Source organism: Jaculus jaculus, chromosome 2 (assembly GCF_020740685.1).
Source record: "Jaculus jaculus isolate mJacJac1 chromosome 2, mJacJac1.mat.Y.cur, whole genome shotgun sequence".
Classification (NCBI taxonomy): Eukaryota; Metazoa; Chordata; class Mammalia; order Rodentia; family Dipodidae; genus Jaculus; species Jaculus jaculus.
In genome coordinates this window covers 22,798,245-22,815,519 of record NC_059103.1, presented here as the reverse complement: position 1 = coordinate 22,815,519, position 17,275 = coordinate 22,798,245, and the positions used below count along the sequence as shown (strand labels likewise).

Genomic DNA, 17,275 nt, shown 5'->3' with positions numbered 1-17,275 from the left:
ATATTTGACCCCAAATATTTATTGTTGGTTAATATTTTTATTGGTTGGTATCTTCATTCAGATATTTTACTCAGAAATTGCTGTGATTTTTATTTATACTCTAATTATATTTCATTGTTTTCAATTTCCAGAAAGTGTCCAAGAGCTGTTTCTTAAAATTAGAATTAAATTTTTTGTTTTTCCAATTATTTCCTTATTTACATGAGAGACAGAGACTGAGAGGTAGAGTTAGAGATAGAGATATTGAGAGAGAGAGACAGAGAGAAAGAGTATGGATGTGCCAGGGCCTCTTGTCGCTGCAAGCCAAATCAAGACACATGCATCTGGCTTTCCGTGGTCACCTGGGAATCTATCCTAGACCATCAAGCTTTGCAATCAAGTGTCTTTAACTGTTGAGCCATCATCTCCCCAGCCCAGAATTAAGTTTTTCAGGTATTTTTACCTGAGCTTAATTCTTGGGGCTGGCATTAGTGAAAAGAAAGTCAAAAACTGTGTTTGTGTGATTGTCTAAAAACAGTTTGGGACTTCCAAGAAGCCATGGGTTCTCACCTCAGCTGTGGCCCAGTGTTTCTGGCAAGTCCTGTATGGTTGAATCTTCGGCTTTCTCATTTGTAGAATGTAGAGAGGAAGATATGTCTGCTGCTTCGCTTACAAAGTGAGGATGGAAGTGGTTCAGTACCAAAAACAAATTCAAATAGTATCAACATTATCTCTTGCTAGAAGTAATATGTTTATGGCACATTGATTGTAAATGTCTCTCAAGTCTGTAGGAGTCCAGTGAAGATTCCTGAAGTGTGTGTAGTAATTGTTAGTAATGTTTGAATAAGCACAGTATGAACAAAGTATTTCATTACACAGGGTTAATAAACAGTATGCTGCTAGCTGAGGCTATGGCTTTTTAAAAATATTTTATTTTTGTATTGAGAGAAAGAGGCAGAGAGAGCGGGGGGAGGGGGGAATGAATGTGCATGCCAGGGCCTCTAGCCACTGCAAACAAACTCCAGACGTTTGTGCCACTTTGTGCATCTGGCTTATGTGGGGCCTGGGGAATTGAATCTTGGTCCTTAGGCTTTCCAGGCAGGTACCTTAACTGCTAAGCCATCTTTCCAGACTGCTATGGCTATTTTATTACAACATTACCTCTTGTTTTTATAAAATTTACCAAGATTTAAATTGATAACTATTTGACATGTAAAAAAAAGTTTCTTTTATTACCAGAAAAAAAAAAAGTGAGGCTGGTGTGAAGTCCTGTGAGTGTATGTGTGCTGTACATAAAGCATTGTGCAAGGCTTTGGAGTGTGAAGGCTCTCTCTCTCTCTTTCAGGTCACATACAGGCGAAAAGCCTTTCAAATGCTCTCAGTGTGGAAGAGGCTTTGTCTCTGCAGGAGTGCTCAAAGCCCACGTCCGCACACACACCGGGCTGAAGTCCTTCAAGTGTCTGATTTGTAATGGCGCCTTCACCACTGGTGGCAGCTTACGGCGACATATGGGTATACACAATGACCTTCGTCCCTACATGTGTCCCTATTGCCAGAAAACATTTAAGACCTCACTGAATTGCAAAAAACATATGAAAACCCATAGGTAGGTATAATGCTGATGGTCGCTTTTTCATAATCTTTATAATTTCCAGATAAGGTGTGGAGAATTTTTAAGTAAGTGGCTGACTTTTTGAGATCTGTATTATTATTTCTAAAGAGACTTGATGTCAGGGCCTGAGGATCTCTTGAGAGTTGCAGATGAAAGAGATCATCAACTTATTTACTGATTTATTTTCGAGGTGGGGTCTCACTATAGCCCATGCTGACCTGGAACTCACTGTGTAGTGCCAGACTGTCATTGACCTCACAGCAGCCCTCCTTACCTCTGCCTCCAAGTGCTGGGATTAAAGGTGTATGCTATCATGTTCGACCTTTACTTTTTTTTTTAATTAAAAACTGCTTTTTAATCCTGGTATGGTAGCCCATGCCTACAATCCTAGCACCTTGGAAGCTGAGACCAGAGCATTGCTGTGAGTTCAAGGCCAGTCAGATCTGCAAATGAAGCCTTGTTTCAAAAAAAAGGAGGGGGCTGGCCTTGAATTTATGATCTTTCTGCTTCAGCTTCTGTAGTGCTGGGATTATACATATGTACTATCATTTTACTTCTGGTATTGGGCAGCCTAGCTTGGTCTAAAAACCTTATGGTAAGCTCTCTTTTAGAACTGATAATCGTTAGATAAAATGCTGGGCTATGCTAGGTGGTAAAGATTTTATAAAGAAACTCAGGCTATAGAGATGGCTCAGCAATTAAAGGTATTTGCTTACAAAGCCCGGCAGCCTTTGTTCAGTTCCCAGTACTCATGTATGGTCAGATACATGATGTGGCACATGTCTGGAGTTCATTTGCAGGGGCAAGAGGTCCTGGCGTGCTCATACTATCTCTTTTTTCTTTCTCTTCTCTCTCATAAATAAATAAAAGTAGTAAGAAAATAAATCCAACTCTGGTTTCTAGGTATATTATTAGTGAATATCATTGGCATTCTGTGTTGTTGGGTGACAGAGCATGTGTCTTAGATATCCTGTAAACCCACCATTCACTGTTGTTACCTACACCTTTACTTGATTGGTAGGTTAGCTAAGCTGTAATGGAGGTCCATACAAAAGAGACATCTTTCTGACTAGAGCTGAGGCTTGGTAGACCAGTCCTCCTGTAAGCAACAGCATCCTGTAGTGCTGTGTAATCACGGATAAGGTGGCTGCATCTCAGCTTATCTGAAATGAGTACTAGGCCAGCCATTTAAAGGCATTAACCTGTTGACCTAGAACATTGACCTCTGGGCAGACAGTAATTTAACCCAAATGTATCTGTCTGCATATTTATTCCCTGCAAAAACAAACCCCACACATTAGAATAAGCTAACTATGATAGATTGTATGTGTGTGTGTGTGTGTGTGTGTGTGTGTGTGTGTGTGTGTGTTGCCCTGAGTTGAATGTTTGAGCACACATCACACATTGACTTGATTTTGGAATAGTTAACTTAGCCATCAAGTTACAAGCTGCTTGTGACCATTGGATAACATCATACGATGTCACTCACAATTACATGCCTGGCCATGCTGCACTGCACTTGGTGTGGGACATTTGATGCTGTGCATGTGTTTGGGACCTGTGAACCCTTGCTGGCATGGATGCTCAGTATGCTGTTTCTGCTCATGTCACAGGGCGACAGGTTCCCCTGACCCAAGTTGGTCCACAAGCTGTGTCACGAGAGAGGCCTGGAGCTCAGGAGCTTGTGTGTCCAGTGGCTGTTACATTATTCATTCTGTAGCAAAAGTAGGTGAGAATTGACTCTTGGCTCTCCAAAAAAAGAAAGGAGAGGAAAGACTTTGGAAGTAAACATGGAATTTGGAGGAGGCAGGTGGAAAAGATTCTGGAGTAGAACACATACACCGTGGTACCTGGGGACCCTGACCATGTTTTCCTGTCTTTGCTACTGTGTGTGTTGTCCAGCCTGTTAACAAGATAATTGAGAGGAGCCGGGCATGGTGGCATGCCTTTAATTCCAGCACTCCAGGAGGCAGAGGTAGGAGGATTGCCATGAGTTTGAGGCCACCCTGAGACTCCATAGTGAATTCCAGGTCAGCCTGGGCTAGAGTGAGACCCTACCTCGAAAAACAAACAAAAAAAGCAAAACAAAAAGATAATTGAGGTGTTTTTTTTTTCTTAAAGTTGTTAGATCTTTGTCACTAAATTCATTGTTCATCGTTCTTTTCAAGTGAAAATGTTGGCCCTGATGATTGTACATAGTAGGTGTGTTTTGTATATGTGAATGCTGCTCTTACGTCACTAGCATGAGAAAACCAGAAGTGACGTGTGTGCCACAATACATGTTTTGAAGCATAATCGATAATTGGCCAGTTGTGGTAGTTGATTTTTATTGTTGCTATGACAAACATCAGAGAGAAACAGTTGACAGAATGACATGTTTATTTGAGCTCACATGCAGAGGTTGCAGTCTGATTGGCTGGTATCACTGCTTTTAAGCTGTGGTGAGGCCGAAGGTCAGAGCATTTGGAAGCATGTGGCATGTTGCTTACCTCCTGGAGGCTAAGAAATAGGAGGAACGGGGGACAGGATGCATTCTTCAAAGGCATGTTTCTGGTTACTGACTCCCTCTACCTAGACCTCACGTCTTTCTTTGGACCACCTCCCCAAATGCCTCTGTCCTGGCAGTCTAATGAGGGATGAGTCCAGGATGAAGTCAGAGCCCTCATGATCCCTCCAGTCACTGCTCCAGAGCCCACTTCTGAACTGTTGTCACACCTGACTTGAGGGACACTTTATACCAAACACAACCTCCAAAAACCATGTGTGCCCTGCACTGTGAGTCACAGAGCAGAGTGTAAGACCACTTGTCTTACTATTTAGTCGTACTGGTTTTGAACTTACAACAGTCCTCCTGCCTCAGCTTCCCAAATGCTAGGATTACAAGTGTGTACCACAATGCCAGCTTTCTAAGAAAAAAAAAATTACTTGAGAGACAGCGAGACCGAGAAAGAATGGGGGGTGGAGAGAGAGAGAGATCGTATGGGCACACCAGGGCCTCCAGCCACTGCAAACAAACTCCAGATACATGTGCCACTTTCTGCATCGGGCTTTATGTGGTACTGGGGAATCGAACCTGGGCCATCAGGCTTTCCAAACTGCTAGCTTCTTGAACTTAAAGAAATTGTTGCTTATGCTCTTCTTCCCCTCTCTTTCATCCGTTATGTTTTATGGCCTGTAGAAGTGCTTAAGGAAACATAGTTTACTTCAGGGTTATAAAGTGTATAAGTTTTAGCTAGATTGCTATCATGATTGCAAAATAAAATTGTTGAGAATAAAAATAATATTTTTAGTAAGTGACAACTTGCACAGGTGTAGCCACTGTGCACACTGTCCCCAGTGTCTAACCTGGTGTATCATCACTGCTTCGCCTTAAGGTACGAGCTGGCCCAGCAGCTCCAGCAGCACCAGCAGGCCACCTCAATGGACGACGGCACCGTGGATCAGCAGGGCATGCAGGTGTCGGCTCCCTTGCCGGTGGAGATGGAGGGGGCAGAGCTGCAACAGAGCGCGGATGGCGTCACCGCAGACCCTGAAGCCATGCTGGAGCTAGGACCACAGCACGTGGTGGGCACTGAAGATGAGGCCCTTGGGCAGCAGCTGACGGATCAACCTTTAGAAGCCGATGAAGGTAATGCTCCAGAAGTTGTAGCTTTCTCCATGATCCTGCAGAGTGGCAGGTCCCCACACACTTACCACCATTGTACATACAGACAATATACCATGATCATAATTCCCCTCCTACCACTTTCCCTTTTTCCCCTCCAAATTCCCCTTCATTGAATCCCGTTTTTCCTTTTTTGTCTTTTCTATTTTGATGTCTTTTTTTTTTTTTTTCCTACAGGTATGCATATATTGTGTAGGTAGGTAGTTTAGCCCCTGTGAGGTCATGAATGACATGGTTTTCAGTACAAGGCATGAATTTTCTCCCACAGAATGGGCCTCAAGCCTAATCAGAGAGAGTTGGTGTCACCTATAACAGATGTGATGCCATTGCCCATGTAGGTATATTTGGCCTGGTTGTCCAGCTATAAAGTTGGCAGGGTCTACTACTGGTTAAGACATTGATAACTTTTCTCTCCCAGCAGCCTGCATAGTTCTTTCTAGCATCATGACAGCTGGTCAACAGGGAAAAGGCTCTGGCTCAGTTCCAGCTTGTTCCTATATACTTTTTATTATTATTATTACTAATGAGTTCTTTTTTATCATTAACTCATTTGAAAAACATCACATTAAAATTATACTTATTCTTAGCAAGCAATAAAAGTCACGTGGTTTTTTAAATGTGGGGTCACGCTATCACGTTGGAACCTTGAATTGGTGATCCTCCTGTCTCAGCTTCCTGAGTAGCTAGGATAGTAGGCCTGTGCTACCAGGTCTAGCTCATGTTTCTTTTCTATTTTTTTTAGATTTAGTTTTATTTATTTGTTTGAGACAGAGAGGGGGGATGAGAGAGAGAGAGAGAGGGAGGGAGGGAGGGAGGGAGGGAGGGAGGGAGGGAGGGAGAGAGGGAAGGAGAAAGAAAGAAAGAAGAAAAGAAAGAGAAAGGGCACACCAGGGCCTCTAGCCACTGCAAATGAACTCCAGATGCATGTGTGGCACCTTGTGCATCTGGCTTACGTGGGTACTGGGGAGTTGAACCATGGTCCTCACACTTTCCACTCATGCGCCTTAACCACTGAGTCAATTCTGCAACCCTCATGTTATATTTTATAATAGCCACAGCTGGAAGTCTCCAAGTGGTCAGAGCTATGTACTTTTTTAATAACCTGCTTTTGGACCAATCTCCTGAGAATGTCTTTGTTTTCAGTAGTGCTTCTGCGTGCTCTGTGACAGGACTCAGTGTAGATCCCACCAGTGCAGACTGGAAATCTGTACTGGTCTGCAGTGAGATGAGCAGTCTGACCCAGAATGTAAAGCAGTGCCTCAACAGAGTCAGGCTACTAAAAAATGTCAGCTCAGCTAGCTGTGTGCTTGCTGTAGTGGCTGGTCTGCATCTGGCCCAGGCTTCTTGTCTTAAACAGGATTGGGAACAAGTTATGGTTTTGTTTTGTGGTTGTTCCAAAATGTACCTAGTCTAGGCGCAGGATCACATACCTTTTATCCCCTAATATGTCAGAAACAGCACTCAGAAAGGCTTGTAGAACTGCTCAGTATTGCTGCGTTTTACATATATACAAATTTTAAAGCATTGGTTTATACATATACACACATGCATATATGACTTTATGGAACCATATATAGAGCTTCCCAGTTGTCTTTTCAAAATAAGGAGGCTGATTTTGAAAACTCACTAATATATGGATCGATAGATACAAACGAACTTTCAAGTATGTAAATGCCATTCTCTTTGCATTCTTACCCTTAGATGGGTTTGCAGCCCCTCAGGACCCTCTCCCAGGGCCCATGGACCAATTTGAAGAGCAGACTACTTCACAGCAGTCCTTTGAGTCGGCAGGATTATCACAAGGTTAGTGTGAAATTTGCCAAGAAGCTGGCCTTTGCTAGGTTGATTTTGTAATACTTTTAAGTGTTTCTCTGAAGGCCTTTCTAAAATACTCATGATTTAAGCCCGATACTTTTACCTCTGTTGTTATAATCTTTTAAAATATTATTTATTTGCAAGAAATAAGCAGAAGAAGGGGAGGGATAGGTGTGTCAGAGCCTCTTGCCCCATAAATGAACTGCAGATGCATGCACCACTTTGTCCATCTGGCTTTACGTGGGTACTGGGGAGTTGAACCCAGGTCATTAGGCTTTGCAAGCAACACTTTAACCATTGAACCATTTCTCCAGCCATCTGTATTATGTAATTTTTTTTGGTATATATTACTTTGTGGCTTGGTCTGTCCTAAAAAGTGACTTTCACAGCTATTTTACACAGGGTTTCCAGTCCAGAAAAGGCAATAGGTTGGAATGGGCTTGGTGGTGATTGGTGTTCATGGCTAGAGTAAAACCTGTACCAGGGACAGTGTAGCCTTCTTCCATCAGCTGGTAGCTTAGAGGTGCTGTAACAAGTGATCCTAGTCCTCACTCAGAAAGTAGAGCCCTTTCAGCTGTTTTTATGTGTAACTTTTTTTCTTTTGTGTCACTTTAACATTTGTTCTAGAATTCCTGACTCTGAATTCATTTTAGGTTTTACAGTGACTGACACATACAATCAACAGACTCAGTTTACACCTGTGCAACAGCTGCAGGATTCCAGCACTCTTGAGTCTCAGGCCCTGTCCACGAGTTTCCACCAGCAGAACTTACTGCAGGACCCAAGCTCTGACACCATGAACGTGGTGAGTTGCAGAGGGGCTGCATAGCTTGTTATCCGGCAGGTGCCATTCTGTCCCCTGACATGAGTATTCAGAACTTACTTGCTTATGATGGTGAGGTGCCATGAGGTGAGCACATGCGAAACCTTGTCCACAGCATACAGGGCTTTCTTTCTCTTTTCTTAAAACATCTCAGTTTACCTCACAAATGTAATACCATGGCATGACTTTCCCTTTTTGGACAAAAGTCAGAAAGTCATTAGTATGTCATATAGGAAAGTTAAAAGATGTTCGTAAGTTTTTTTTTTGAATTTATTTTAATTTATTTTTAGAGAGAGAGAAAGAGTGAGAGAGACAGAGAGTAGGTGCACCAGAGCCTCAACCATTGCAATCAAATGCCAGACCCTTGTGCCACCTAGTGGGCATGTGCAACCTTGCACCTGCCTCACCTTTGTTTGTCTGGCTTATGTGGGATCTGGAGAGAGTGAACATGGATCCGTAGGCTTCATAGGCAAGTGCTTTTACTGATAAACCATCTCTCCAGACAATGTTTTTTTTTTTTTAATATTTTTGTTTATTTGTAAGGAGAGAGAAAGAGGGAGAGGGAATGGGCATGCCAGGGCTGCTAGCCACTGCAAGTGAACCCCAGATGCATGTACCACTTTGTGCATTTGGCTTTACAAGGGTACTGGGGAATTGAACTTGGGCCATCAGGCTTTGCAAGGGAGTGCTTTTAATTGCAGAGCCATCTCTGTAGCCCTGACATAAGTATTTTTGTTTGTAGAATCTTTTATTTATTTATTTTTACTTTTTTTTTTCCAGGTGGGTGTTACTTTCTAGCTCAGGTTGACCTGGAATTCAGTCTCAGGGTGCCCTCAAACTCATGGTGAGCCACCTATCTCTGCCTCCTGAGTGCTATGATTAAAGGTGTGCACCACCACAACTGGCTTATTTTTATTTTATTTTATTTGGTTTGGTTTGGTTTGGTTTGTTGAGGTAGGATCTCACTAGCCCAGCCTGACCTGGAATTCACTATTTAGTCTCAGGGTGGCCTTGAACTCATAGCGATCCTCCCTCTGCCTCCCGAGTGCTAAGATTAAAGGTGTGTGCCACCACACCTGGCTTTACTTTTCTTTTTTTATGAGAGCGAGAGAATGAATTGGCATGCCAGGGCCTTGAGTCATTGCAGTTGAACTCCATACACATTTTCCATCTTGTGCGCATGTGCGACCTTGCACACTTGTGTCACCTTGTGCATCTGGCTTACGTGGGATTTGGAACATCAAACATGGGTCCTTAGGCTTCATAGGCAAGCACCGTAACTGCTAAGCCATAGCTCTAGCCCTGTTTGTGGAATCTTAAAAGAAATGTATTAGTAGGAAAATGTAATGAATGTCATGTTAAAAACAAGTATCACACAATTAAAAGTTTTTACGTCTTATCTCAAGTTAGAGACATTTAAGTTTTTTTTATGGTAATGAAAATTATAGGCCAATCAGTAGTTTTATCTTTATTTTTATTTCATTTGAATTTTATTGGGAGTCAGCTGGGAGTGGGAGTGGCTTAGAAACATAGGCCTTATAAGACATAAGAGGGTCCTCTACTCCTGGTCTTTGGCATCACCATGCATGATGACATAGCAGATGTCCTTGTAGTCTACATTGCCACCCACACCTGGGGCAAAGGCTGCACACATGTTCTTGATAACTGCTTCTTGATGTTGCCTACCCTTCAGGGTCCAGGACCTTGAAGGCCTGGCGATCACATCCTCAGGGTCGGCGCCCTTGAGCTTCTCCCCAAACATGGTCACGAAGACAGTGGAGGTGATGGGGCCACTGCCTTCCTTCCTCATGGCACAGTCGCATCATTCTTCACATTGAGGCAGCTTGTGGCTGCGAAGGTATCCTGAAGGCTGTCAGTAATGCCATCTTGTTCTAGTCAATTGCAATGAAAGCCTTAGTTCTGTCTTTAAAATCTACTGATGTCAGTAGCTTTGCCTGATGTAGGCCTCAAAATGCCAGCACACTTTTTCAGAGCTGTACTAGGAAGAGTGTATTCAGCAGACGATGAGTGTGGGGTGGAGATCATGCTTCGGAGTAGATGGGCCTTCCTGCACAGCCCTGACTAGCACGGCGCCGCCCCGCAGGTGACGCAGCGGAATGGGCTTGTCTCTTTTGGTCGTGGATGTCTGGTGGGCAGATTAGGTTTCTACTGCTGTACATGGGAGTCTCCACTGTTCCAGGAACTAGGGAGAGAGGAACATTGGGCGTTCCAGTATTCCCTTCAAGGGGTTGCCCCTGATGACCAAACTTCCATGGAGGTCCCATCTCTAAAGGTTCTGCTGCATCCCAGTAGTGCTACAAGATAGTAATCCAGCTTTAGCATGTGGGCTTTGGGAGACTTTGAAGATCCAAGCTTTCCTAGCTAATAAGAATCAATTGATAAGAGTGCTCTTTCTTTTAATTAAAAAAATGTATTATTTATGAGAGAGAGAAAGAAAGAATTGATACACCAGGGCCTCCAGCAGCTGTAAACAAGCTCCAGACGCAATGTGCCATCTTGTGCATCTGGTTTATTTGGGTCCTGGGTCCTTTGGCTTTGTAGGCAAGTGCCTTAACTGTTAAACCATCTCTTCAGTCCAAGAGTACCCTTTTTTAAAAAAAATATTTTTTATTAGCCAGGCATGGGGGCACATGCCTTTAATCCCAGCACTCGGGAGACAGAGGTAGGGGTATTGCTGTGAGTTCGAGTCCATCTTCAGATCACATAGTGAATTCCAAGTGAGCCTAGGCTAGAGCAAAACCCTACCTGGAAAAAAAAAAAAAAAAGGCATAGGGCTGGAGAGATGGCTTAGTGATTAAGGTGCTTGCCTGCCAAGCCAAAGGACTCAGGTTTGATTCCCCAGGATCCATGTAAGCCAGATGCACAAGATGAACAATGGAGTTCATTTGTAGTGGCTGGAGGCCCAATCTCTCTCTCTCTCAAGTAAATTAATAAGGCTGTGAGGGTAATCTAGCTGCAACATCTGTCACCCCATTGATCGCCAGGGTTGATTTGGTTGTTCTGGCTGGCTAGGCAGGTGTCCCCTTCCTCCTTCATTTCTCCATGTGTGTCCCTTCCGAAGCTGCATGCTCAGTTGAAAAGGATGACCTTCCCCAAGTAGAGAAGGACTGGTCTTCAGTCAAGGATCTACGAGCAGCTACACTTCCTTGCTAGGACCTCCAAAACAAGCTCTTAAATAAATCAATAAAAATAAAATATTAAAAAAATATATATGTATATATACACACACACATATAATTTATTTGAGAACAGATACAGAGAGTGAGTATGGGTGTGCCAGGACCTCTTGCTGCTTCAAACGAACTCCAGGCACATATGCTACTTTGTGCATCTAGCTTTATGTGGGTACTGGGGAATTGAACACAGGCTATCTGGCTTTTCAAGCAAGTGTTTTAACTGCTGAGCTATCTCCCAGCCCAAGAGTACTGTCTTATTACCATATATCATAGTCTACTTCATGTTTGATTAGACTTTGTATTCAAGTGGGTTAGTAGTGGGCTGGAGGGATTGTTAAGGTACCTGCCTGCAAAACCTACTGACCTGGGTTCTATTCCCTAGTTCCCATGTAAAGCCAGATGCACAAAGTGGCGCATGTGTCTGGAGTTTGTTTGCAGTGGCTGGAGGCCCTGGTGTGCCCATCCTCTGTCTCTTTTCTGTCTCTCTCTGTTGGCAAATAAATATTTTAGAAAAGTGGGTTAGTAGTTAGGTATGGTGGTGAACATCTACAGTCTCAGCATTTGGGAGACTAAGGCAGGAAGATAATGAGTTTGTAGCCAGCCTGGGTTACAAAGTGAGTTCTAGGCCTGCCTCAGCTACATATTGAGACCTTGTCTCTAACTAACCAACCAACCAAAAATAAGTGTCTAGTAGAAAATAAATATTGACTCAGGTGTCTATGATTTTATTATTCTTGTTTGATATGATTGCAATGAACCATTTTTGGTTTCTCTTTTAAATCTGAAATGATGAACATTTGTGTTCTTAGTTACTGAAACTGAGTTGCTTTATGTTTATTTATAAATATTCACATACTCTTTCTCTTATTTCTGTCCAATTTAGGCAACTCGCTTGCTTCCAGAGTCATCCCAAGAGGAGCTGGACCTGCAGACACAGCGCCCACCATTCCTGGAGGACAGTGAGGACCAGAGCAGGCGCTCTTACAGGTAGCTGCCGCCCACCCTAATCCTGTGTGCCTGCCTGCTCTGGCCAAGAGCTCTGTGACCGCTCTCTCAACTCTGCAGTAGGGGTCACTTTTATTTCTATTTTGTAAGAGATCTGAGAGTTTGTTCCTGTCATGTTTCTGTCATTGTTAGATAGTTTGCCTGCTGGGGACTTACTATGTCATTTGTTAATTTCAAAATGATAAGCCATATTTGAGACTATGAGAACTTGACCTAGCAATTGCCTTTTTCCATTGCTGAGTATGGAGCAGCGCCCTGGTCTCCCAAGAGTGCTGACTCCTTGCTTGCTGAGTGTCATAGAAGCTGCTTTGCTGTCTTCATTCTCAGGTGTTGGGTCAGTTGACAATGTGCTCCGCACGAGGCGAGCCGGGCCTGAGCTCTGTGTTTGGTTTCTAGGTGTGACTACTGCAGCAAAGGCTTCAAGAAGTCCAGCCACTTAAAGCAGCATGTGCGGTCCCACACAGGGGAGAAGCCCTATAAGTGCAAGCTCTGTGCGCGTGGTTTCGTCTCCTCTGGTGTCCTCAAGTCCCATGAGAAGACACACACAGGTCACTTTGTGATTTCCTTCTTCTTTCCTAAAATATATTTTATTTATTTATTTATTTGTGAGAGAGAGAAAGAAGCAAAACTGAAAGAGAGAGAGAATGGGCATGCCAGGGCCTCTAGCCACTGCAAATGAACTCCAGATGAATGCACTACCTTGTGCATTTGGCTTATGTTGGTTCTAGGGAATCAAACCAGGGTCCTTTGGCTTTGCAGGCAAATGCCTTAACTGCTAAGCCATCTCTCCAGCCCTCCTCCTTTTTCTTTTTATGAGGCAGGGTCTCACTCTAGCCCAGGCTGACCTGGAATTCACTATGTAGTCTCAGGGTGGCCTCGAACTCATGGTGATCCTCCTGCCTCTGCCTCCTGAGTGCTAGGATTAAAGGCATGTACCACCACGCCTGGCTTCTTTCTTTTTATATGAGAGAGAGGGAGAAAGAGAGAGAGAATTGGCACGCCAGGGCCTCCAGCCTCTGCAGTTAACTCCAAACATGTGTGCCATCTTGTGTGCATGTGTGACCTCATGCACATGCGTCACCTTGTGTGTCTGGCTTACATGAGTTATAGAGAGTTGAACCTGGGTCCTTAGGCTTCACAGGCAAGCACCTTAAGTGCTAAGCTATCTCTCCAGCCCAGTTTCCTTCTTTATAATGTTATAGCTTATTGAGATATAATCCATGTGTCACTCATTTCACTTACAGTATACATTTTAGTATGTTTTCAGCATGCTTGCAGATTTAGGCAAATACTGCTGTCCTGGAATTCACTATGTAGTCTTAGGCAGGCCTTGAACTCATAGTGATCCAGAGGCATGTGTCATCATGCCTGACCTGAGAGTCATTTTTTAACTTTTGAATTTGTTAGACTGTTTTCCAATGTAAGGCACACTATTGTGCACATCTGTCTACCCACCAATGCAGGAGTATTCTGATTCCTCCATGCCCTGATTTTAGCTTACTGAGTATTCAGTACTTAGTATTGTGTATTTGTTTACTGGGATTATCCTCAGGGGTTTAGAGATGTTGACCATCTTTTCATGTGCTTATTGACAGTTATCTGTTTAATCTTCTGCCCATTTAAAGTTAAGATTGTTTTATGGTAAGATTTTGTTTTAATATAGTTTGTTAGTTTTTTATTAGATATGTATTTTGCAATTAAATATGTTTTAGTATATTACAGTTATCTGTTGATTAACATATACATCAACATCAGTCAATATGTATTATGTATAAGGTTTTGTTTGAAAATGATAGTGTATCACTTAGAAATATACAAATATTCCTATTCAAAAAAGCAAAAGTCAGCCAGGCGTAGTGGCGCATGCCTTTAATCTCAGCATTCTGGAGTTTGAGGCTACCCTGAGACTCCATAGTGAATTCCAGGTTAGCATGGGATAGACTGAAACTCTACCTTGAAAAACCATTTAAAAAAAAAAAAGCTGGGCATGGTGGCACATGCCTTTAATTTCAGCACTTGGAAGGCAGAGGTAGGAGAATCACTGGGAGCTCGAGACCACCCTGAGATGACATGGTGAATTCCAGGTCAGCCTGGGCTAGACTGAGACCCTACCTCAAAAAACCAAAAAAAAAAAAAAAAAAAAAAAGGGAAAAGTCTTATGGTTGTGCCCGTTATCTGATGTCCAGGGAGTGACTTTAAGGGCTGTTGGAAGGATGGTTTTCAGCAAGTTAGTTGTCCATGGGAGGTGCCACTAAGGAGGCAGGAAGAAGCCATTCTGACTGACATGGAGCTACTGGTCCAGTGTAGAAGGGCTCAGAGTTGGACTTCATCAGAACTGTAGCCGTGGAGGGTCTTCACCGACTCCAGCCTAACAGGCCACTGGCTGCACAAGGTATGCAGAGGAGGATTTGGAGAAACGTTTCTGAGGTTCAGTCTACAAACCTCAGAAACGTTTCTCTAAATCCTCTGGCATTGTCTCGTTCTTGAAAACTACACACGCTAACAGTACATGTCTGTTTCTGTTTGCCTCTGAGGACCTGGGGCTTTTCCTCACCTCCGCCTTGTCTGTTGCCACAGGAGTGAAGGCATTCAGCTGCGGCATCTGCAATGCCTCCTTCACCACCAACGGCAGCCTCACGCGGCACATGGCCACACACATGAGCATGAAGCCGTACAAATGTCCGTTCTGTGAAGAGGGCTTCCGCACTGCCGTTCACTGTAAAAAGCACATGAAGAGACACCAGACGGTCCCCTCTGCTACCTCAGCACCAGCAGAGACAGAGGGAGGAGGTACTTCCATTGTGGACTCACAGTTACTAGCCAAATGTTCATTTAGACATAAGTTAATGAACAAATCATCTTGACTTTTGAAATCTGCTCTATATAGCTTTGGCTAAGTAGTACACTGATGTTTTTTTTTTTAAATTTAGAAAGGTTTTTTCAATTTTAAAAATATTTATCTGAGAGCAAGAGAGAGAGAGAAAGAGAGAGAGAGAGAGAGAGAGAGAGATTGAGAGAGAGAGAATGGACGTGCTAGGGCCTTCAGCCACTGCAAATGAACTTCAGATGTGTGCGCCCCCTTGTACATCTGGCTAACGTGGTCCTGGGGAATTGAGCCTCGAACCGGGGTCCTAAGGCTTCATAGGCAAGCGCTTAACCACTGAGCCATCTCTCCAGCTCTTTTGTTTTTTGATCAAGTATTAACTTTTCTTACTTTTTTGTTTTATTTTACTTATTTGAGAGAGAATGGGCTTGCCAGGGCCGCCAGCCACTATATATGAACTGCAGATGTGTACGCCCCCTCGTACATCTGGCTAACATGGGTCCTGAGAAATTGAACCTGGGTCCTTTGACTTTGCAGGCAAATGCCTTAACCACTAAGCCATCCCTCCACCCCTTTTAAACTTTTGCTGACTAAGCTATCTGCTGTCTGCCAGGAAAGCCAAACCTCCTCTCTTTGTTTATTTATTTATGGGGGTGGTGCAAATAGAGAGAATGGCACACCCAGGCCACTAGCTATTGCAAATGAATTCCAGATGCCTGTGCCAACTTGTGCATCTGGCTTACATAGGTCCTGGGGAACCGAACCTGGGTCCTTTGGCTTTGTAGGCAAACACTTTAACCACTAAGCAATCTCTCCAGCCCCCTAATCTTATTTTCTGTCAAACATGAGACAAGTTCATGTCCCCAACTCCCATACCATTATGATTGCTTGCATGTGCCTTTTTTACTTAAGGTAATTTTTTTTTTTTTTTGTAAAGTCAAATCCGCAGTGTTAGAATGCACACATTGTTTTTTCCACAGGCGATAGCAGCACATAGCATTGTACTGTGTATTAACATGAATATAAATGCAGTATCACACACCCATATGGTGTGTGGGTCAGAGTCTGGTCTGGGCTGCAGCTGTTGCTGTCACTGAACAGTGGCTCTTGCTGTGTCATGCCCATGCTATGTGGAGGGCATTTGATCTGCTGAGGATCCTTTCTCTATCTGTATGTTGTCATCTGACCTTGAGGTTCCACGTCAGACTGCAGGGTCTCTCTCTTAGTCTTAGATTTCAAGGACTGGGTCTTTAGAATTTGCCAAGATTGCCTTTAAATTATCCAAGCTCTAACTTTTGTGTTATTGAGACAACTTTTTCTGACCATTGGTACCTCATGAAGTACTTCAGTCTGATAGAACTTAGTAATGCCTTATTTCTAGCTGTTACTTCTGCTATCAGATCTGCTGAAGCATAAAGAACAAGTCATTTTTCCTTCATGTGAGGTATAGGGTACAGGACATAAAGTGTCCCATCTGGATCCTGTGGTGTGTCATGAATCCTGTGTGAATCTAGCCACATGTTCCTTCTCAGTGGTAGAGAAGCCTCAGTGCTGACCTGTGGGTTCAGCATGCCACTGCCTCAGCATTTACAAATACCTTCATGTGTGGGATATCTTTGCATCTTTCTTGATCATAGGGAAAACTCATCTGTGGTTTGTCCCACCTACACCTGACATCTTCTGATAGAGATTAGTTCCCCCACACTTCCTATAACCCTCTGACATTTTCTGATAGGGATTTAGTTCCTTCATACTTCCTATAATAACCCTTTGATATTTTTTTTTTCAAAATTTGTTTTATTAACAACTTCCATGATTATAAACAATATACCCATGGTAATGCCCTTCCTCCCCCCACTTTCCCCTTTGAAACTCCATTTTCCACCATATCCCCACCCCCTATCAATCAGTCTCTCTTTTATTTTGATGTCATCATCTTTTCCTCTTATTATGATGGTCTTGTGTAGGTAGTGGCAGGCACTGTGAGGTCATGGATATCCAGGACATTTTCTGTCTGGGGGGAGTACGCTGTAAAGAGTCCTACCCTTCCTTTGGCTCTTACGTTCTTTCCGCCACCTCTTTCACAAAAGACCCTGAACCTTGGAAGATGTGATAGAGATATTGCAGTGCTGAGCACTCCGGTCACTTTTTTCCAGCACCTTGATGCCTTCTGAGTCAGGATCCTAAGGTCACTACAATCTGAAAAGAGAAGATTCTCTACCAAAAGTGAGAGTAGCATTAATATAAGGGTATGAACATTAAGAGAAGTGCTTACTGGGTAGTTTGATAAACATAGTATATACATTTAGCCAGACAGCAGCAGATGTTACAACCCTAGGGCTCATGACTACCCCTG

General features: G+C 43.3%; 1 protein-coding gene and 1 pseudogene across 5 annotated transcripts in view; one reads left to right on the top strand and one right to left on the bottom strand.

Annotated features, from left to right (window-relative positions):
• Znf236 (zinc finger protein 236) overlaps positions 1-17,275 on the top strand; it is a 134,113-nt gene that overhangs the window by 72,812 nt on the left and 44,026 nt on the right. For all 5 annotated transcript variants that reach the window (XM_045142551.1, XM_045142550.1, XM_045142553.1 and 2 more), the window contains exons 13-19: positions 1,325-1,585; positions 4,966-5,219; positions 6,957-7,058; positions 7,724-7,875; positions 11,974-12,077; positions 12,492-12,643; positions 14,673-14,885. In XM_045142551.1, coding sequence (XP_044998486.1) covers positions 1,325-1,585; positions 4,966-5,219; positions 6,957-7,058; positions 7,724-7,875; positions 11,974-12,077; positions 12,492-12,643; positions 14,673-14,885 — 1,238 coding nt within the window. The remainder of the gene's footprint in view (positions 1-1,324; positions 1,586-4,965; positions 5,220-6,956; positions 7,059-7,723; positions 7,876-11,973; positions 12,078-12,491; positions 12,644-14,672; positions 14,886-17,275) is intronic.
• Positions 9,452-9,939, bottom strand: LOC123458536 (annotated as a pseudogene).